At 51.9% G+C, this 15,793-nt stretch overlaps 1 protein-coding gene across 4 annotated transcripts in view; it reads right to left on the reverse strand.

The window, feature by feature from the left end:
• Positions 1-64: 64 nt before the first annotated feature.
• LOC121593531 (probable WRKY transcription factor protein 1) overlaps positions 65-15,793 on the reverse strand; it is a 29,142-nt gene continuing 13,413 nt past the window's right edge. For all 4 annotated transcript variants that reach the window (XM_041915979.1, XM_041915978.1, XM_041915976.1 and 1 more), the window contains exons 3-5: positions 13,203-13,352; positions 8,103-8,950; positions 65-1,619 (exon numbers count right to left, since the gene is read on the reverse strand). In XM_041915979.1, coding sequence (XP_041771913.1) covers positions 1,255-1,619; positions 8,103-8,950; positions 13,203-13,352 — 1,363 coding nt within the window. In that variant the 3' untranslated portion in view covers positions 65-1,254. The remainder of the gene's footprint in view (positions 1,620-8,102; positions 8,951-13,202; positions 13,353-15,793) is intronic.

Below are 15,793 nucleotides of genomic sequence, written 5' to 3' on the forward strand. Positions count from 1 at the left end.
ATTTGAATATCAAGGCGCCTTTTATTCCTGTGTTTTGTTTTTTTAATACGTTTTTTTTTTTTTCTATACGACCACCACAAAATACAATCCTTCTTCGACCTCTACTACCTCTACTACCCTTTCCTATCCGAAACCGTGGCGACAGTAATGTGACCTCTTACATACCTCCAAAAAAAAAACCCCATCTTTTTTTCATTTTTAAATAATATTTCTTCCTGTTTTTTCGTGTATTGACTTTCTTTTTTACTATAAGCCCTACTTTTCCTACTTTCTCTCTCTCTCTCTCTCTCTCTCTCTCTCTCTTTCTCTGTGTTGATTGCACAACACTGTTCTTCAATCACACCTGTTAAATATTACACCTAGCCGAAATTGCAGTGGTCTGTCCGTGTCTGTAAATGTGTTTGTTCCAACAAGACACACACAATATGCGTACACACAAACAAACACACATCCGATAGAAATCCCAAATGCCTTAAGCTTATCTTACTTAACTATACATAATGCTTGCTGCTGCTGCTATTTGTATTACAGTTACTTCCGCCGTGTTCACTTTCGCATCCAACAGCTTACCACCACACTATTTTGGCGACTATTTTTTCTATGCGTGTCCTTTTCTCACTAGCTCTCTCTCGCTCTCTACTGACCAACCTGTTGCTTTACTATTCGCACCCCCGTATCCCTTTTATATCAGTTAGAAAGTTAAATTACCAAAACGGATTGCTTGGACCTTCCCACAGTATCTCCATCCGTCGCCGACCTTGGGGTTGAGGCTTGGAACCAAAAGAAAAAACGTGTCCTGTGTCATGGCGTTCTGCCAGTGTGTGTGTGTGTGTCCCCTCTGTCTACCTAAATGCACTCAGAACCTTCCCTTCTATGTACAAAGTGTGGTTGTTGAAGAGACGCGGATTCACCTCGCCTCGCCTGTTTTGTTGGTGCAAAGGTGGCAAATGGAATGTTCCTGCTGCTACTCCTCCTTCTACTTTTTATTTTACACTAACGAATTCACCACCCCCGCGCTAAACTTTCCCCTTTCCAAAACAGACGCCGACGGCCCCACATGATGCCATGCATGGTAACACTGCTAACCTTCCCCATGGTGGGAGGACACACACACTTACTAGAATAATGCAACCGTGCTCCTTTGTCCTAGCACGCCAACAGCACGCCACCGGCATCGGTTCCGGTACAGCCGGCACCGGCGATTGGGCTACGGGTGTGATGATCCGCTACCACCACCGCCGCCACCACTTCGGATCATTTCTCCTTCAGCAGCAGGTTGAGGAAATCGATCTCCTTCTGCTGCTGCTGGATCGCTTTGTTCTGGTTCTTCACAATCTTCCGGCAGGCGAACAGCTCCTTCAGCGTCTGTTCGTACTTTTCCTTGTAGTCGATGTGGAGCTCCTCCACCAGCCCGCCACCATTCGCGTTCACGTTGTGGATGCTGTTGTTGTTGATGGTCGTTGTACTGGCGTTGGTTACGGCACCGGCAGGCGTAACGGTCAGCTGCGACTTGAGCGACGGCGGTATGACCGCCTCCACCTTGGCGACCTTCAGCTTCTGGTGGTACGCGTAGTCCTCGTCGGCCGAGTTTTGATAGCTCGAGTCACCTTCGGACGATTCTGCAAATGGAAAAATGGAAGAGGAAGTTCTTTAGTACACAAAAAAGAAGAAGAAGAAGTAATTCATTCGAAAGCTGCGCAGGGTAGGAGAGCGGCTCTAGATAATTAATTAATTGAATTTTCAACGCAACTAATCTTATAAATCTTAGCGAAACGCACTGAATTTAAGCGGAAACAACCTTGCTCCAGGAATAGCACGCCGGGTCCTTATCTTTCACGCACTTCTCGGATTGGAAGGCTGATTTTCGTGAGGCTTTCTTCGTACTTAAGAGAGAATTTGCGACACGTTCACCTTTTCCCGGCGAACATGGCGATAACGTCGATCGTGACTGGATGAAAGGGAGAAGCAGTAGCAGCTACTTCTAACTGTGACTGTTGCTTTTTGGTACAATTTATCGTTTATCCGTCATTTTCTTGGAACTCCCCTCCAGCTGATAAGATCATCCACCAACCGCAGACCCATAGGGTCAATGGGCTTGGCGTGTGGCTGGCTGAGCCGTTTACAATGTTACGGGTTTTCTTGTGCGGTGCGTGTGGTATATCCTCCTCCTCCAGATTGGATAAGAAGCAAAGCCGAAGCTGATAATATGTGGATCAAGTGGTCGCGTTGTTTCTTCCCCACAGTTCCCACGCTTCATCAACTAAGGTGACCAACTTTACATTGAAAGGGGGGTGTCTGGGCGGGTGCGGCTGCTTTCCTTACGCAATCAGCAATGCAATCAATCAGCAGGTACAATTCAAAGTCATTGATGCACTTTTTTACTCCATTTTTCCCTCTCTCGCTCTCTCTATCTCTATCTCTAAGGAGTAAACATAAACCACCGACCGGTCAAAAGCAAGCAAAACACACACACACACAAGAACTGGTTTTCGCATGACAAGGCGCATACAGGGGGAAAACCCACCACCGCATAGAAATAGTAGCAAAAAAACATGTTTTTTTTTATGCTGAAATGCAATTCGTTTCGCTCCAACGCCACTCTGTGTGTGTGGTGGTGGTGGTGAATTTGATGGCTAAAATTAGCCTAACACCCCTCAAACACCTAGCCTCCCCCCCCTGCCCATTCCCAAACAGTGGTTGGAATGATTGGAAGGAAAACAGCCGCACGTCTCGCTCCGTTATGTGCGCGGCTCGGGCCGCCTCAAGGTCAAATGCGCGAAGAAAAAACCGGTTCTCTTTGCGTGTGGTTTGGTGGCTGGTGTTGGAGCTCGGCGTTGGGGCTGCTACTTGCTGGGCTGGCATGTGACCGTGGACTTGATCGTGATTAGTTGCCAAGGCATTAGGATCAACAGCAGCAGCCACGATTGGAACCATCGTGGGGATGTTCACGTGTTCACGACAAGAATTGAGGCACGATGGAAATCTAGGTCTATATATTACAATGCATAAGAGAAAACCCTTATGAAAGAGAAGGCACGAGCCAGAGATTGAATTAAAAAGCGAAACTTAACAACATAACAACAACAACACCACACGAACAAACGATGCAAGACAAAACCATGAAAAGAAACGCACGCAGCAACAGAACAGAAACAGAGGAAAGCAGAGGGAGAGAAGCATAAACGACAAATAAGAGAGCAAATCACGTGGTGAAGTTGATTAGCAAACAAACACGATCACGATCATGATGACGATGACGATGCCGATCATGAATCATAGACGAAGACGAAGGCAAAAGTAGACAAATAAAAGGGGGCAATAAAAGTAGGAAAAGAACGGCACAAGAATCAAAACAAAACATCACACTGTTGCGCTTTAACTCGTTCCTCGTTTCTTCTCTTATGTGTTTTGGTTCTGTTGTTTCTGCACATTCTTGTGCGTGTGTTTGTGTTTTTAAATGTTGATGATTAATAAGGAAAGGCACGCGTGCGCCGGCATACTTTCGGTTTCGTTTTATGTTGCTGCGCGCATTGCGCATCAGAAACAACAAGGAGATGGGATGGGAGGAATGCAATATTGTAAAAGAAGGCAAAGCAAAACAGCCGGGGCGGCCACCGGCTGCTGGGGTGAGAGTGTATTGAACTTGGCCGCTGTATGGTGCTGCAAACATTATTAGCATTATATGTATGTCATTCAGCAGCATATATACAACCAGTGGCGGAATGGGTGTCACACACGCGCGCGTCAAAACAAGCGCAACACCGACGACGACCGACGTCATTGCCATTGCGTCAATGTGGCCTCCTCCTCCCTTCTGTTCTTCTTTTGCTACCGCTCTAAACAACAGCGCTTTATTCGTTTTTGTTTACGCCAATCTCGACGCCAAAAGGCGGTTTTGCGCGAACCAGCACGCCGCTCCTCCGCGCTTGCTTTGCTTTGCGTGTTTCGTCGTCTTAGACTTTACGCGGCTTCACTTTCATTCATTGAGCAAATGTTCGCGCACGCACACACATAGAGACGCACTATCTTTCTATTAGTGCTCGTGTGTGTTTGTGCTTCTTTTCCCCTTTGTTTGCAATCTGATAAGACACCGCGGAACCAGAGCGCGAGCGCGCTGCGGACACATGCTCTCTTGTTGCTGTTGCATTTTTTGCTGTCCCCTTCTCGACGTGGAACTATTCTTGTTTTACGCTTATTTAAAACGAGACAGTACGATACATTCCCACGCAAAACAGGTGGTGAGACGGGAAAATGTGTCTGTGTGTCGAGTTTTGTATTTTCTCCTTCGTCCCTTCTGCCGAGAGAGAGAGAGAGAGAGAGAGAGAGAAAGAAAGACACACGAGCAGAAAAGTGCGTGTACGATTGGAGTGCGCAAACGCCACTGCCGCCGCTTGTTGCGCGCGTACATATGTTCTTCGCAAGACGGCGTCGTCGGCGTGTGCGTTTTTGTTCTATTTTTGCACACATTCTTAAAACCATTCTCTCTCTCCCGCTCCGAAACACACATCAAATCGAGTTATCGAGGATTTTATTTAAAAGAAACCCCAACAGTTCGTTGCGCGACTGCGCGATTGCGTTGGTATAGGGACGTAGTGAGGAAGGGATGACGTTTCTTTTGGGGTTTTGTTTTTCTCTCTCGCATTTCTTTGCCCCCCCTCCCCCCTTCCCCCCCTCTCACGCACACAACACTAGACAAGGCGCCCCTTTACCCCCCCATTCCTCACTAGGTCAATAGAAAATTGCGTGAAAACAACAACAGCAATGACCTCCACCGGCAGCGGCGACGGCGGCGTCTCGCGTGTATGTATTATTCCATTCGGACCGCATGCAAGCAACACATAGAAAAAGCATATATGTGCATCATTAAAAAGCACTGGTTGCTTTGTTAGTTGTTGAGCGGTCGGTCGGTCGCGCGACGAAAGAGCACGTGTGCACACACAAAGAAAGCTAATCAACATCAAACAAACGAAACACGCACACACACGATTATCTTCTTGATTTTGTTTTGGATGGAACCCCAACCCCAACCCAATGCTTACTAGATGCTTTTTAGTAAACGGTTCTCTCAGAATAAAAACCTGTCTATAATTTCAAAACGATCCATTTCAACCTGAGATTTGAACCAAGAACGAGCAGACTGAACGATCCATACAATACCAACACGACTGTAGAGCAGTCATGTCATCCACGGAGAAAATAACTCACCCTATTCCTCGCACACTGCCGCTACCGCTTGCAATATATTTTCATCGCCCAACATCGTACACACGACGCACGCAATTAGCATTCACCTCAGGTGGGAGGATTATTGAAACGAGGTAAACTCGGTCCAGCAGCGGGTGAAGAACCGCGACCGGCTTTTTCTACTACGGCCACTCCGGTGAGCAGCAGTGTGGCTATGACCTTCACACACATACCCGATTGACCGGACCGGAATTGGGTGGTCCCAACGATCAACACGGGGCGGGCGGGTTTGATGGTAAGAAAGAAGCCTCCTCACCGGGGGGAGTGAGACATACACCAATGCGTTGCTGGCCAGCACCTTTGTCATTCCCTTCTTCGGAGCGCTGTTTTGAAGGCGCTCGGAAGATTGGACAAAACACACACGCAGTCGTGACAGTAAGTTCACACAAACACAACAAAACAGAGAGACATACACACAGAGCAGAGAGAGAGAGAGAGAGAGAGAGAGAGAGAGAGAGAGAGAGCGATCAGTATCAGTTTGCCTTCCCCGTGAGGAGATACGGGGAATCGGGATTTGGCTGGACGGCGACGAACAGTGATGACGGCGATGGCTTCGAGACTTTTAAGGTGTAGAGAGCCGCGTCTGCACATGCGTGTCTTCTTCTTCCCCCCCAAACAGCTAGACAGATAAAGCGGAGGACGGGACAAACACACACAAACAAAAAAACACAAACGACGCGTCTGCTTGCGCGCTACTTGTGCCGAAGCAGAAGCCATTGTGTGTTGTTTATGTAGGTCATGTTTTGATAAAACAAAGCGCGTAAGAGCACTCTCTTCTATGTCCAGGCACGCTGCAAAGCTTCCACACAAAGTTTCGTCAGGATCTTATCAACTCTCTACATCAGCAACACGTTTGCTTATCTATCCTTGAAGCCGGAATATGACAGTGGCATTAAAAAGAAAATTGAATTTTAATTCAATACCACCTGTAAGCAACAGAGAGAGAGAGAGAGAGTTGTTAGGGCCACTTGTTGAATGAATGAATTGTTCAAAGAATTTAGAACGCTCAACAAAAACGATGAAGAAGCAAAGTAAAAGTGAACCTATACATTGCCACTTTAGAGAGCTTTTTCTCCTATTTTCCGACGTTGGAACATTCCGAACGACCCCCGTCTCATCATCGCATCTTTTCCACCACCTATACGTGGACGCACAAAAAGCAACAGTGGGAAATGGAGCTATCACGCCGTCTGACATTCACCACCTTCGACTGGGAAAAGGACTCTTCTGCGCACACGAACACTAAAAAACCGTGTGCATGCATGCAGAGTACACTACTCTGGAAGGAAAAGGGAAAACAACATCGCACTCGGACGAAATGTCACCATCGACCATGCGCCATCCGAACTCGGGCAGTGCCTTGTGTGTCTGGAGCATGTCGACAAATACATGGACACATGGCACAGTCCGGCGGTTGAGAAAATTCCCACCAAGCATCCTTTCTCTCTCACTCTGTTACTTGTACGCTCTTATAAACGAATACACATCCTGCCAGATGTTAGCGATTAGAGTTCACCCCACCTGCAACGCCATCGCCATGTTTTATGCTCCTCTAAACAATCCTTCGCCGTCGTTGTATGTTTTTACGTTTTTGTGAATGAACTGATATAGTAGTAAAAGAGTGTGTGGATACAAGCAGCCACACTCGTCATGTCTGTAGTAGAATGGCCTTGAGTCTTCCCATGGGGGCGAGTGAGCCAATTTCATGACCAACACACAAAGTGATGCATACTGCTCAACAGATACGAGAGTTTGTGTTTGTGATACAGTGATGTCCCTAAACGATTCTAAGCTTTCCTTGCCCCTGAACTTATCCGGATCCTACTGTTTCTTCTCTGTCCAATCGCTCTACTCTGCCATTCGGCAGTATATAAAATAATCAACCATCCATGTGACATACATTCCAGCTTCGTGATGTTCAAAGCACCACAAAGGCCAAACCATTACACACCATTTGGAGTTTGGACACCGAAATCCAGCCTTTTTTTGTTCACCAACCCCTCACCCTCCGCTGCTGACATGCTTCAACGCACGCAGTGCCATTATCATGCCATGGATTTGGGATTTCCCCCGTCATAAACACACTACCACCCGTGACAGACGACGACACACGCGAACGTGCAGGTATAGAGAGAACGTGCAAAAAGGCGTACATCTCCGGAGGTGCCGTGTGCCAAGATGGCAAAGAGTGGCGGCCGCCACAAAATGGGGAAGAAAAAGAAGCCCACACACACGCAGACATCTTTTCTCCCCCAGCGTTAAAACGAAGAACAAACGCAGATGGAAAAAAAGAAGCTGGTAACCTCCACACCTTCAAGGGGGGGCCAGCCAGCACAGTCTTTGTGCTGCTCCAAGATCTCCATCCGAAGCTCCCTTTTTTGCCCCCTTTTCTCGCGCAGTATGGGTAACGCAGCCACCATACCACCAGCACCTGGGGGAACTGGCCTGGGTGGTGGTATTGGTGGCAGGCTTCATTAGTGGCCCCGCGCGTTTGTGTGTCTGTGTGGCTGTGCTGGAGCGTAGCACAGGTGAGATGAGCCACTGAAATGGCACACAACACATCGCTCACACCGCGTGCGCATGACCTTGGAGGTGACAACGGGTCGTTAAGTCGATCGGAACACGGTGGCAACTGATGGCACGCTGGTCGTGGTACGCGCGTTGGGTCATCACAGATTGGGCCGCACTGATTGGGAACGTATCCAAACGCTTATCATGCCCGCAACGAACTCTCTCTCTACAATGTCCCAGGCCCCTCTCTGTGTCGCAAGTCACGCGATCCTACTAATCCACGTTCCCTGAAATTGAAGTCCCAAAAGCTTTAACGCAGATAACGCATCGCATTGGCCAGCACCTACCTCCGGCGGTCATGTCCATGTCGACCATGTTCAGCCCATACTCGCTGTGGTCCAACAAGCGCCCTCTGCTACTGCTGTTGTTCAGCTTTCCGCTCTGCTGGTGGTGGTTGTGGTTATGGTTGCTCACGTTGATGTTGTTGTTGTTGTTGTTATGGTTGTTGGCACTAGATTTTTTCGTTGTCACGAGCGAGATCGCCCCACCATTGTTGTTGTTGTGGTGGTGGTTGTTGTTGTTGCTGCTACCATTGCTCGGCGGCGTACCGATGATGGCGGGCGTGATGGACACCTGCCCGTTCACGAGCCCGAGCGCGGCCAGGGCGGTCGCCTTCCGCTGCTGGTCCTTTAGCTGCTGCTCCTTCAGCTGCTGCTCCTTGATCTGCTGCTGGCGCTGGATCAGGTTGGCGAGGGCGCCGGTTGGTGCGGCCAGCGGCGGCACGGCCCGGTTGCGCTTCGACGAGGAGACGGGCGTGGTCGCGGTGGGCGTCGCCGTGGACGCTGTCGTCCCCTGGCTTGCTGTCACCATGCTGCCCCCGCTCATGGCCGAGGCGGACCGTTTCAGGCTGGCGGTCAGACTGCTCAGCTGGCTCGCGTTCTGGCTGGCGGACTGGGTGGCGGCCGCCGCGACGGCAGCCATCATGAGCGACAGGTTGGTGTGCAGGTTCGGGATCGAGGCCACGGCCGACAGGAGCTTCTCATCGATCGGTGAGCCGGCGCCATTGCTGCTGCCACTGCCGCCACCGCCGCCGCCGCCGCCACTGCCGATGCCATTGCCTCCACCATTACCACCGTGTGGCTTTGTCGCTTCCAAGTTGGCCGGGTTCACGGACGGTACCGAGCCTTTTTTGAGCCTATGCGCGCGCGCACACCGCAAAAAAACACAGCGCGACAGAGGTGTTAATGAGCGTTCGTGCCAGATAGTTCGTCCGCCAGCAGCACACCAGCACGGGATGCGAGGGGTCCAATCGATGTGACGTCAGCAGAGTGTTGGTAACGACGTTCCAACGCACAAGTTGCCGTGCGTTTCCGTGAGTGCCGTTTTTGTGCCGTCCATCATTGCGGGCGAGATAAAGGACATCATCGCCATTCCCAGAGGTCATTTTGGAGTGTAGAGAGAGAGAGAGAGAGGGAGAGAGAAAAAAGAAAAAGAAAAAAACATTTATTAGGATTTTTGTGTGATACGAAGAGCTCGATGGTGCTCGGTTGATGCCATTTTTTTACTGCCCAAACCCACCATCCCGGATATGCTGCTGCTCGGCAACCGATCGGACCAGGGGACTTTTCGGGAGGAGTGTTCGGAGTTTGTGTGTCGAACCGAAACGTAAACCGAAAAAAAGCAAGAGATGATGGAACGAGAAGGAGACAAAAAAGAAGCTTGAAGAATGCCAAGGATGGTTCACGCGGGAACGTGAATGATAGTTAGAGGACATACACACACACACGCATAAGCCATCCTCCCTCCTCCGGTTGGTCCCAAAAAACGTTGAGGCTGCGCGCGCTGATGTACCAGACCCCAGCCACCAGATGACCGCAAAAGGTATCGTACCATCCGGTACCATCCTCATCCCTTCAGGTTTTCTCATCGAGGTATCGATTCTTTGGCCTTTTTTTGGGCACGGGGACTGCTACGGGGTGTAAAAATGCCCTGCCGGGCGCCGGAGATAGTTTCAGGGGCATTTAGGGGCCCGCAAGACACGAACGCAAACCCCTGGGTTGCGAGAGAGCGCACAAACTCAGTCACACACGCGGGCAGGTAAGGGAACACGCAGCCAGCCAGCCAGCCAACCAGCCAGAAGGGTACGGGCATGACGAACCCCGACGGGCGGGCGAAGAACCGAAGCGAAACCGGTGCCAACCAGCCACAACCAACCTTCCAATCCTTCGGCACTGTCTGTGTGCGTGTGTTTGGAGGCTGAAGTGAGCGAGCACTGCTTCGGCGCTTCGGCAAACGGTACGCCCGCTGCGGAGTTCGAGGCCAGCCGCGCGCGGGTCTCTGTAGTCGTGTGATTTGGTGTGGCGTTGCGCGGAGTGTTACCTGGAGTTTCGAATTGAGGGGAGAGGGGGGGGTGTTGTTTTCGTCGCACTTATGGATGCGATGTTCGCTCGTGGAGGGACACACCGCCATTACGGTTTTGACATTAACGGAGGGAGCGAGAGAGAGAGAGGGAGAGAAACGCACATTTTCGATGGTTTGTCAAAATTCCCGTGGCCCGGGGTTCGGAAGGTGCAAAAACCCGTGTAAGGAAGAGGGTCGGTTTTTTTGGTTTGGGAGGAGGAATTCTCCTCAAACTTCCCATCCATCTCAACGGCGCAAAAAAGCGAACCAACACTCGAGGAGGACCTGAGCTGGAGTTTGGCAAAAAGTTTCCTCCGGCCCAAAACGACTCCCGAAAAGAGAAGAGAAGGGTGGGGGAGGAGGTGGTGGTACGCGTGGGCGACGCTTCCTTTATTGAAAGCGAGTCCCCCCCCCCAAAACGGACCAAAAGGAAAGTTAATTTCACACAGTCTCAACCAACCAACCAGCCAACCCCCGCCAACTCCAACAAACCCCAAAAAACGCAAGAAAACACAGACGGGAACCTTCTCTTCCTCTCCTCGGTCCCCCACTACTTCGTAAGGGATAAAAGAGACCCTCCTCCTCCTCTCCACCAGCACCACGCCCGCCAGACCCCGAGAAGCCCGAAAGACTTGCCGTGTTCCCATAAGGTCGAGTAAATTAGTCTCACCGGTCGCTCCTTGCCCGTTGTTTCTTCACAAACTGCCCTTACTGGAACACACCCGGAGAAGACAAACCATTGGCCTACCTGCCTGCACCTCACTCTCCCCTCCCTTTGTCTGTGGGTGGAACGAGAGTGTACAACACACACACACATGAGGGAAGAAGAGCGGTTCAAGAAAGAGTCAAGGAAATCGATTACCATTAAATTCTCCTTCGTCGCCGCCGTCGTCATCACCGTGGACACGCTCTACACCTTCAACGCCGGGGTTCCGTTTCCCTGCGCCAGCCAGGTCGTCGATTTTACGACACCAAAAACCTTCCCCGCGTGCGCGCCCGAGGATGGAGTGTATATCGCACGCAAAACGGTTCTCCCCGGGTGTTTGCCTGCTGGTGCTGCTGCTGCTGCCGTGCTGGCAAGTTATTTTAAAGGGGGCTGTTGCTGGCTGCTGATGATGCCGAAGGGGTTTCCCATCTCGTTTCCCCATCTCTCGTTCGTTGCGCCGCGCGGCGGGACTGAGACTTGCGGAAAAAGGTGTTGTACTCGCGGGCTGCTGTTGCTGCTGCTGTCGATACGCTTGGGGTTTTGCGTATATACGTTCTTGTGTTTTTTTTTACTGACCGCTGAGACTTTTTTTTTTGCTTTGACACTTCACTCTCTTGCTTACTCTCTCTCTCTCTCTCTCTCTGTGGGCATGGGTGTGTGCGGTCGCGCGTTACGCCCCGGCAAAGATGACGACGTCAACCATCAACCATCAGCAGCAACAACAAAGACCCATCCCCAAAAAACCGAGATGGCAAAATCAAAGATCCTCACCACACACACACACATCAGTCGGCTTTGGTGTGACTTTTTTTGGTCGGTGGGAGAGGAAGAGGGGAGAACCTTTTTTTGTGCTTGCTAGCATGTGCCGAGCGATCATCCCCGAGCCAGGCACAGCCAGGCCCGTTGGTCCGTTGGTGGGAAGAACGCGCGACGAGATTTTCAACGACGATGTACCTTCTTCATCCGTCTTTGCTCGCGCCGCAACAGACTAGGCCAGCCTCGCTTGGTCTCTCTGTGTGCGTGTGTTTGTTTGGTTGCCGTTTTTGCGGCTCGCTAACCAGGCATGTCAGCTTCCGAGGCAGCAACAAAAAACGCCAGAAACCCAACGGCAAAACAGTCTCCTCCGAATACCCTTCGCGCGGGGCGAGATCGTTGGTTTTCTGGGGGGAGATTTCACTCTTTTTTTGCTGTTGTTGTTGCTGTTGTTGGGGGATTGGGTGTGGGAACTCAAAACCGGGAGAGGCGCTGCCAGTAAGCGGACAGCAAATAAATAAACACTCAAACTCACAAAGGGAGTGGGGGTTGGGAGTGTGTAAGTGATGGGAACCGCGCGCAACACCATCTCGCGGAAGGTTCCCTCTACCGACTTCTGGCGGGGCTCGCACTCGCTCTCGGGTCGCGTTTTTATCACTCGCCAAAAGGGTCTTGAGAGAAAAACAGAACCCCACTCACCACACCAACTTCGGCTGGCAGAAGGTAGGAAGGAGAAGATGGAGGAGCAGTTTAGAGAATTTCTGCCAACTCGGCTAAAAGGCCCACCACCACCGCGAGGAGCTCGGTGCGCGAGAAGGCCACGGCGGATTGTGATCACGCGGGCGCAGCGAAACTCCCCTCGAGCCAACGCCACACACACACACACACACACACACACACACACTGCTGCAACCCAGAAAGATCCGGCGGGCAACAGACACGCCACGGCCCAAAGAGATGTGCGCAATACCACCACCAGCGCGCGTCCTTCTCGGTTTCGGTGGACGGATCTCCGATCAGAAAGCGCTCGTGCGCGGTCCAAAGGTCCAACGCATCATCATCATCATCATCGCCACGATCATCAGCCGCGTTGCCAACAGCAGCGTCCGGTCATGAAAGTGTCCGGTGTGTGTCTGGGGGCGAGTGCGCGCTGCTCGCTCGCGAGGTAATCGTTCCACCAGATCCGGTCCCCGACGACGCCAGAGGGGTGCATTGGAGGAGCGCGACCAACACAGAACAGTATTAGAGCGATCGAGAGCGAGAGAGAGAGAGAGTGAACGGGACAACCAAACACACACACAGACCAAAAATTGGGGTGTCCAATCCAAAAGGTAGACCCCGAAAAAGGTTTTCCAAAAACAAGGTTCCCCGCGCTTGCTGGTTACTGCTGCCATTAAACATCCTGAGGTTTGCCCTCTGCGACTATGGGGTCTGTGGTCTGTGTCCTCGGTGTGCTGGTGCTGTACCTGTGTCCCACCAACCAACCAACCAGCCAACCAACCAGCATCCCCCGTCACTTCTCACACGTCAGTCCAAGGATCTGCTCCCTTCAAAAGGCTGCAACAGACCACGAATGCGAACAACTTACCCTTGGCTGAAGAGATTGGGATTGTTGAAGTCCGCCGGCTGAAAGTGGTCCGAGCAGATGCGGGAACTTTTGTACAGATATTCCGGCCCGTTCTCGTCGTACTTCTTGTACAGCTCCGGCCGGTTGCAAAAGTCGACCCACTTCTTGCAGCTGCGTGTGTGTAGCCGCGCGATGGAAAGAAAAGAAGAGAAAACAGAAACAGTTTGGGCGTTAGTGTATTATCGGGAAGTTGGAAAGTTTGGATTTTGGAGGGCGAAGATGCACATCTTTCCCCGAAAAAAAAAAATGGAAAAAACAAGATCTAATCATAAGGGTTTGCCGGCTCTCGCTGCTTTTTGGGGAGTGGATATTGACAGGTATACAGAGCACGGAGAGACCCTTATGCCCGGACGGGGTGTAGTAACAGAGGGCGACGAAAGCGAGAGAACCACAGCAATTAGCAGCAGTACGTAAACTTCCAGCTTCCAGGCATTCAGCAACGACCGTCGTCAAGCGAAGGAGGAACACGCACATTCCTGTGCTCATCCCAACCTTCAGAGAGCTCAGAATTCATTTCCTCATCGTTCACCAGGGCTTTTGTGTGTGTGTGTGTGTATGTGTGCAGCAATCTGTCAACCCGAGGTCGGCGGACACTTGCCGCCAGGGATCGGCGGCCTCTCTCTCTCTCTGTGTGCCGTCAGCGCAGAAAAGAATGTCGTAATCACTCCGCGCTGCTGCGGCTGCCGCTCGCCAATGAAAAAATCCAATATCACACACCGACACACACACAGCCAGGGAGTGTGACACTTGTGTGACTCGGTTTGGGTAGGCAGCGGCGGACTGGCGACCACTGTCGGGCTTGAATCACCCCCTCCTCCCTTGGGCGCACGGCGCGCGCTACAATGACGCCAAACAGCGGGCCAAAAGTCGCCCCGGCCTAACGCACCAGAGAGAGAAAGAGAGAGAGAGCGGTGGCGGTGGCACACGACGATCGAGGGACGCTGGAAGTGGACGATCGAAGGGCGCTCGGGTGTTGGTGGTGATTGCTCGGAATGGGGCACAATGACCGCCGATGACGGACCTGACACGGTGCGCTGCTGCTGCTGTACTCAGTTTGCCAATGAGATGTTACACAGCGAGCCGGGTGAAGGGGGGGTTGGGTCCGTGCCGCAGCCCCGTAGGTTAAAAGCGCGACACAGTTTGTGTGGTGGTGGTGGTGGGAGGGCGCGCACGTAAGAAGAAAACAGAATGCCACAACTGGCGGCGGCGGCGGCCGCACCGAAACCGAAATGAGGGTTGCTTGCACACACACCCAATCTCACCCCCTAACTCCCCTAACCCCCTTGGACCCTCTTGCGTTTGTTGCGTTGCGCACCGTGGCTTCTTCTCTCCCACACACACACACACACACACGCACACACACACAGACACACTCAGGCATGCCCGGACTGAGCAAGGGTGGACCTGGCAGGCGATTACGGGCCGTGCGCACCGTGGCGACTGACTACTGCTACCTCCCCCTCTCTGCGCCGCCATTTGTCGGGGCAACTGTAACCACTCTTCCCACACCACCCACCACTCCCCCCTCGCACGAGAGATATAACACACACCGGACGCAGCGTGTGCCCAACCGAGAGAAGCGCAAGGGAAACCACCACCACCACCATCAGGCGAGCACACAAAGGGGGTGAGAGCGATTGGTCGGTCTCTGCTCTGGCGGACCCAACACACAAACAGCGACACACACACACGTCATGCGGCGCGTCCGGGAGCGCGCGTTTGGACCTGGGCGACCGATAAGAAAAATCGTTGGAACGCCGCCACCGTCACACACAAGCGATGATGTATGGGGCGACGGAACACGACATTTTCAGGCCGTCGGGGGACCTGTTGGCGTGACAAAGGAGCCAGCTAGAATATGCTCCAAAATGTGTGTCCGCTGTGAGGAGGATCTTCTGAAGCAACGAAAAATTGCAACCAGGACCGACCCAATCCGCTTGTGTTAAAACTCCCAACTCTCCAAAAGCCCATCATCGGGGTAGAGACACGAAGAATACAGTTCAAGGTTCCTTTCTAGTACCTTCATTCCATCCAGCACACACACACACACACACACACACACACACACACACACAACACACACACACACACACACACACACACACACACACACACACACACACACACACACACACACGAAGCAACCCAAAGTTCGCAAAAGCTTCCACACACTGCTTGGCGGCGGTACCTTCCGCTCCTTCTTCCTTCACCCGCACCCGACTCGGAATGAAGGACAAAATGGCCTGCGCGCACAGCGCGATCGCGCCGATCGATGGACAAGTCAAAGTCAGCGCGCGCGCCCGCCAACAGAGTCCGTGGGTGTTGTTTGTGGGGAAAGGGGTTTCATTTTTCTCGCGTTGATCTTCTTCTTCTTCTTCTTCGTACGCTTCTTTGAGCGCGATCCTCCTCATCCGTTGCACCGGTACACACATGCGCAGAAGAGACACACACACCACCCTCCTCTCTCTCTCTCTTCTGTGTGCGTTTTTTCGGGGTGTTGCGAGAGTTCAGCTTCTTTGCTTCTTTGCTTCCAGCTCCCTTTGACGGTGTGG

The sequence above is a fragment of the Anopheles merus genome, chromosome 2L (assembly GCF_017562075.2).
Source record: "Anopheles merus strain MAF chromosome 2L, AmerM5.1, whole genome shotgun sequence".
Classification (NCBI taxonomy): Eukaryota; Metazoa; Arthropoda; class Insecta; order Diptera; family Culicidae; genus Anopheles; species Anopheles merus.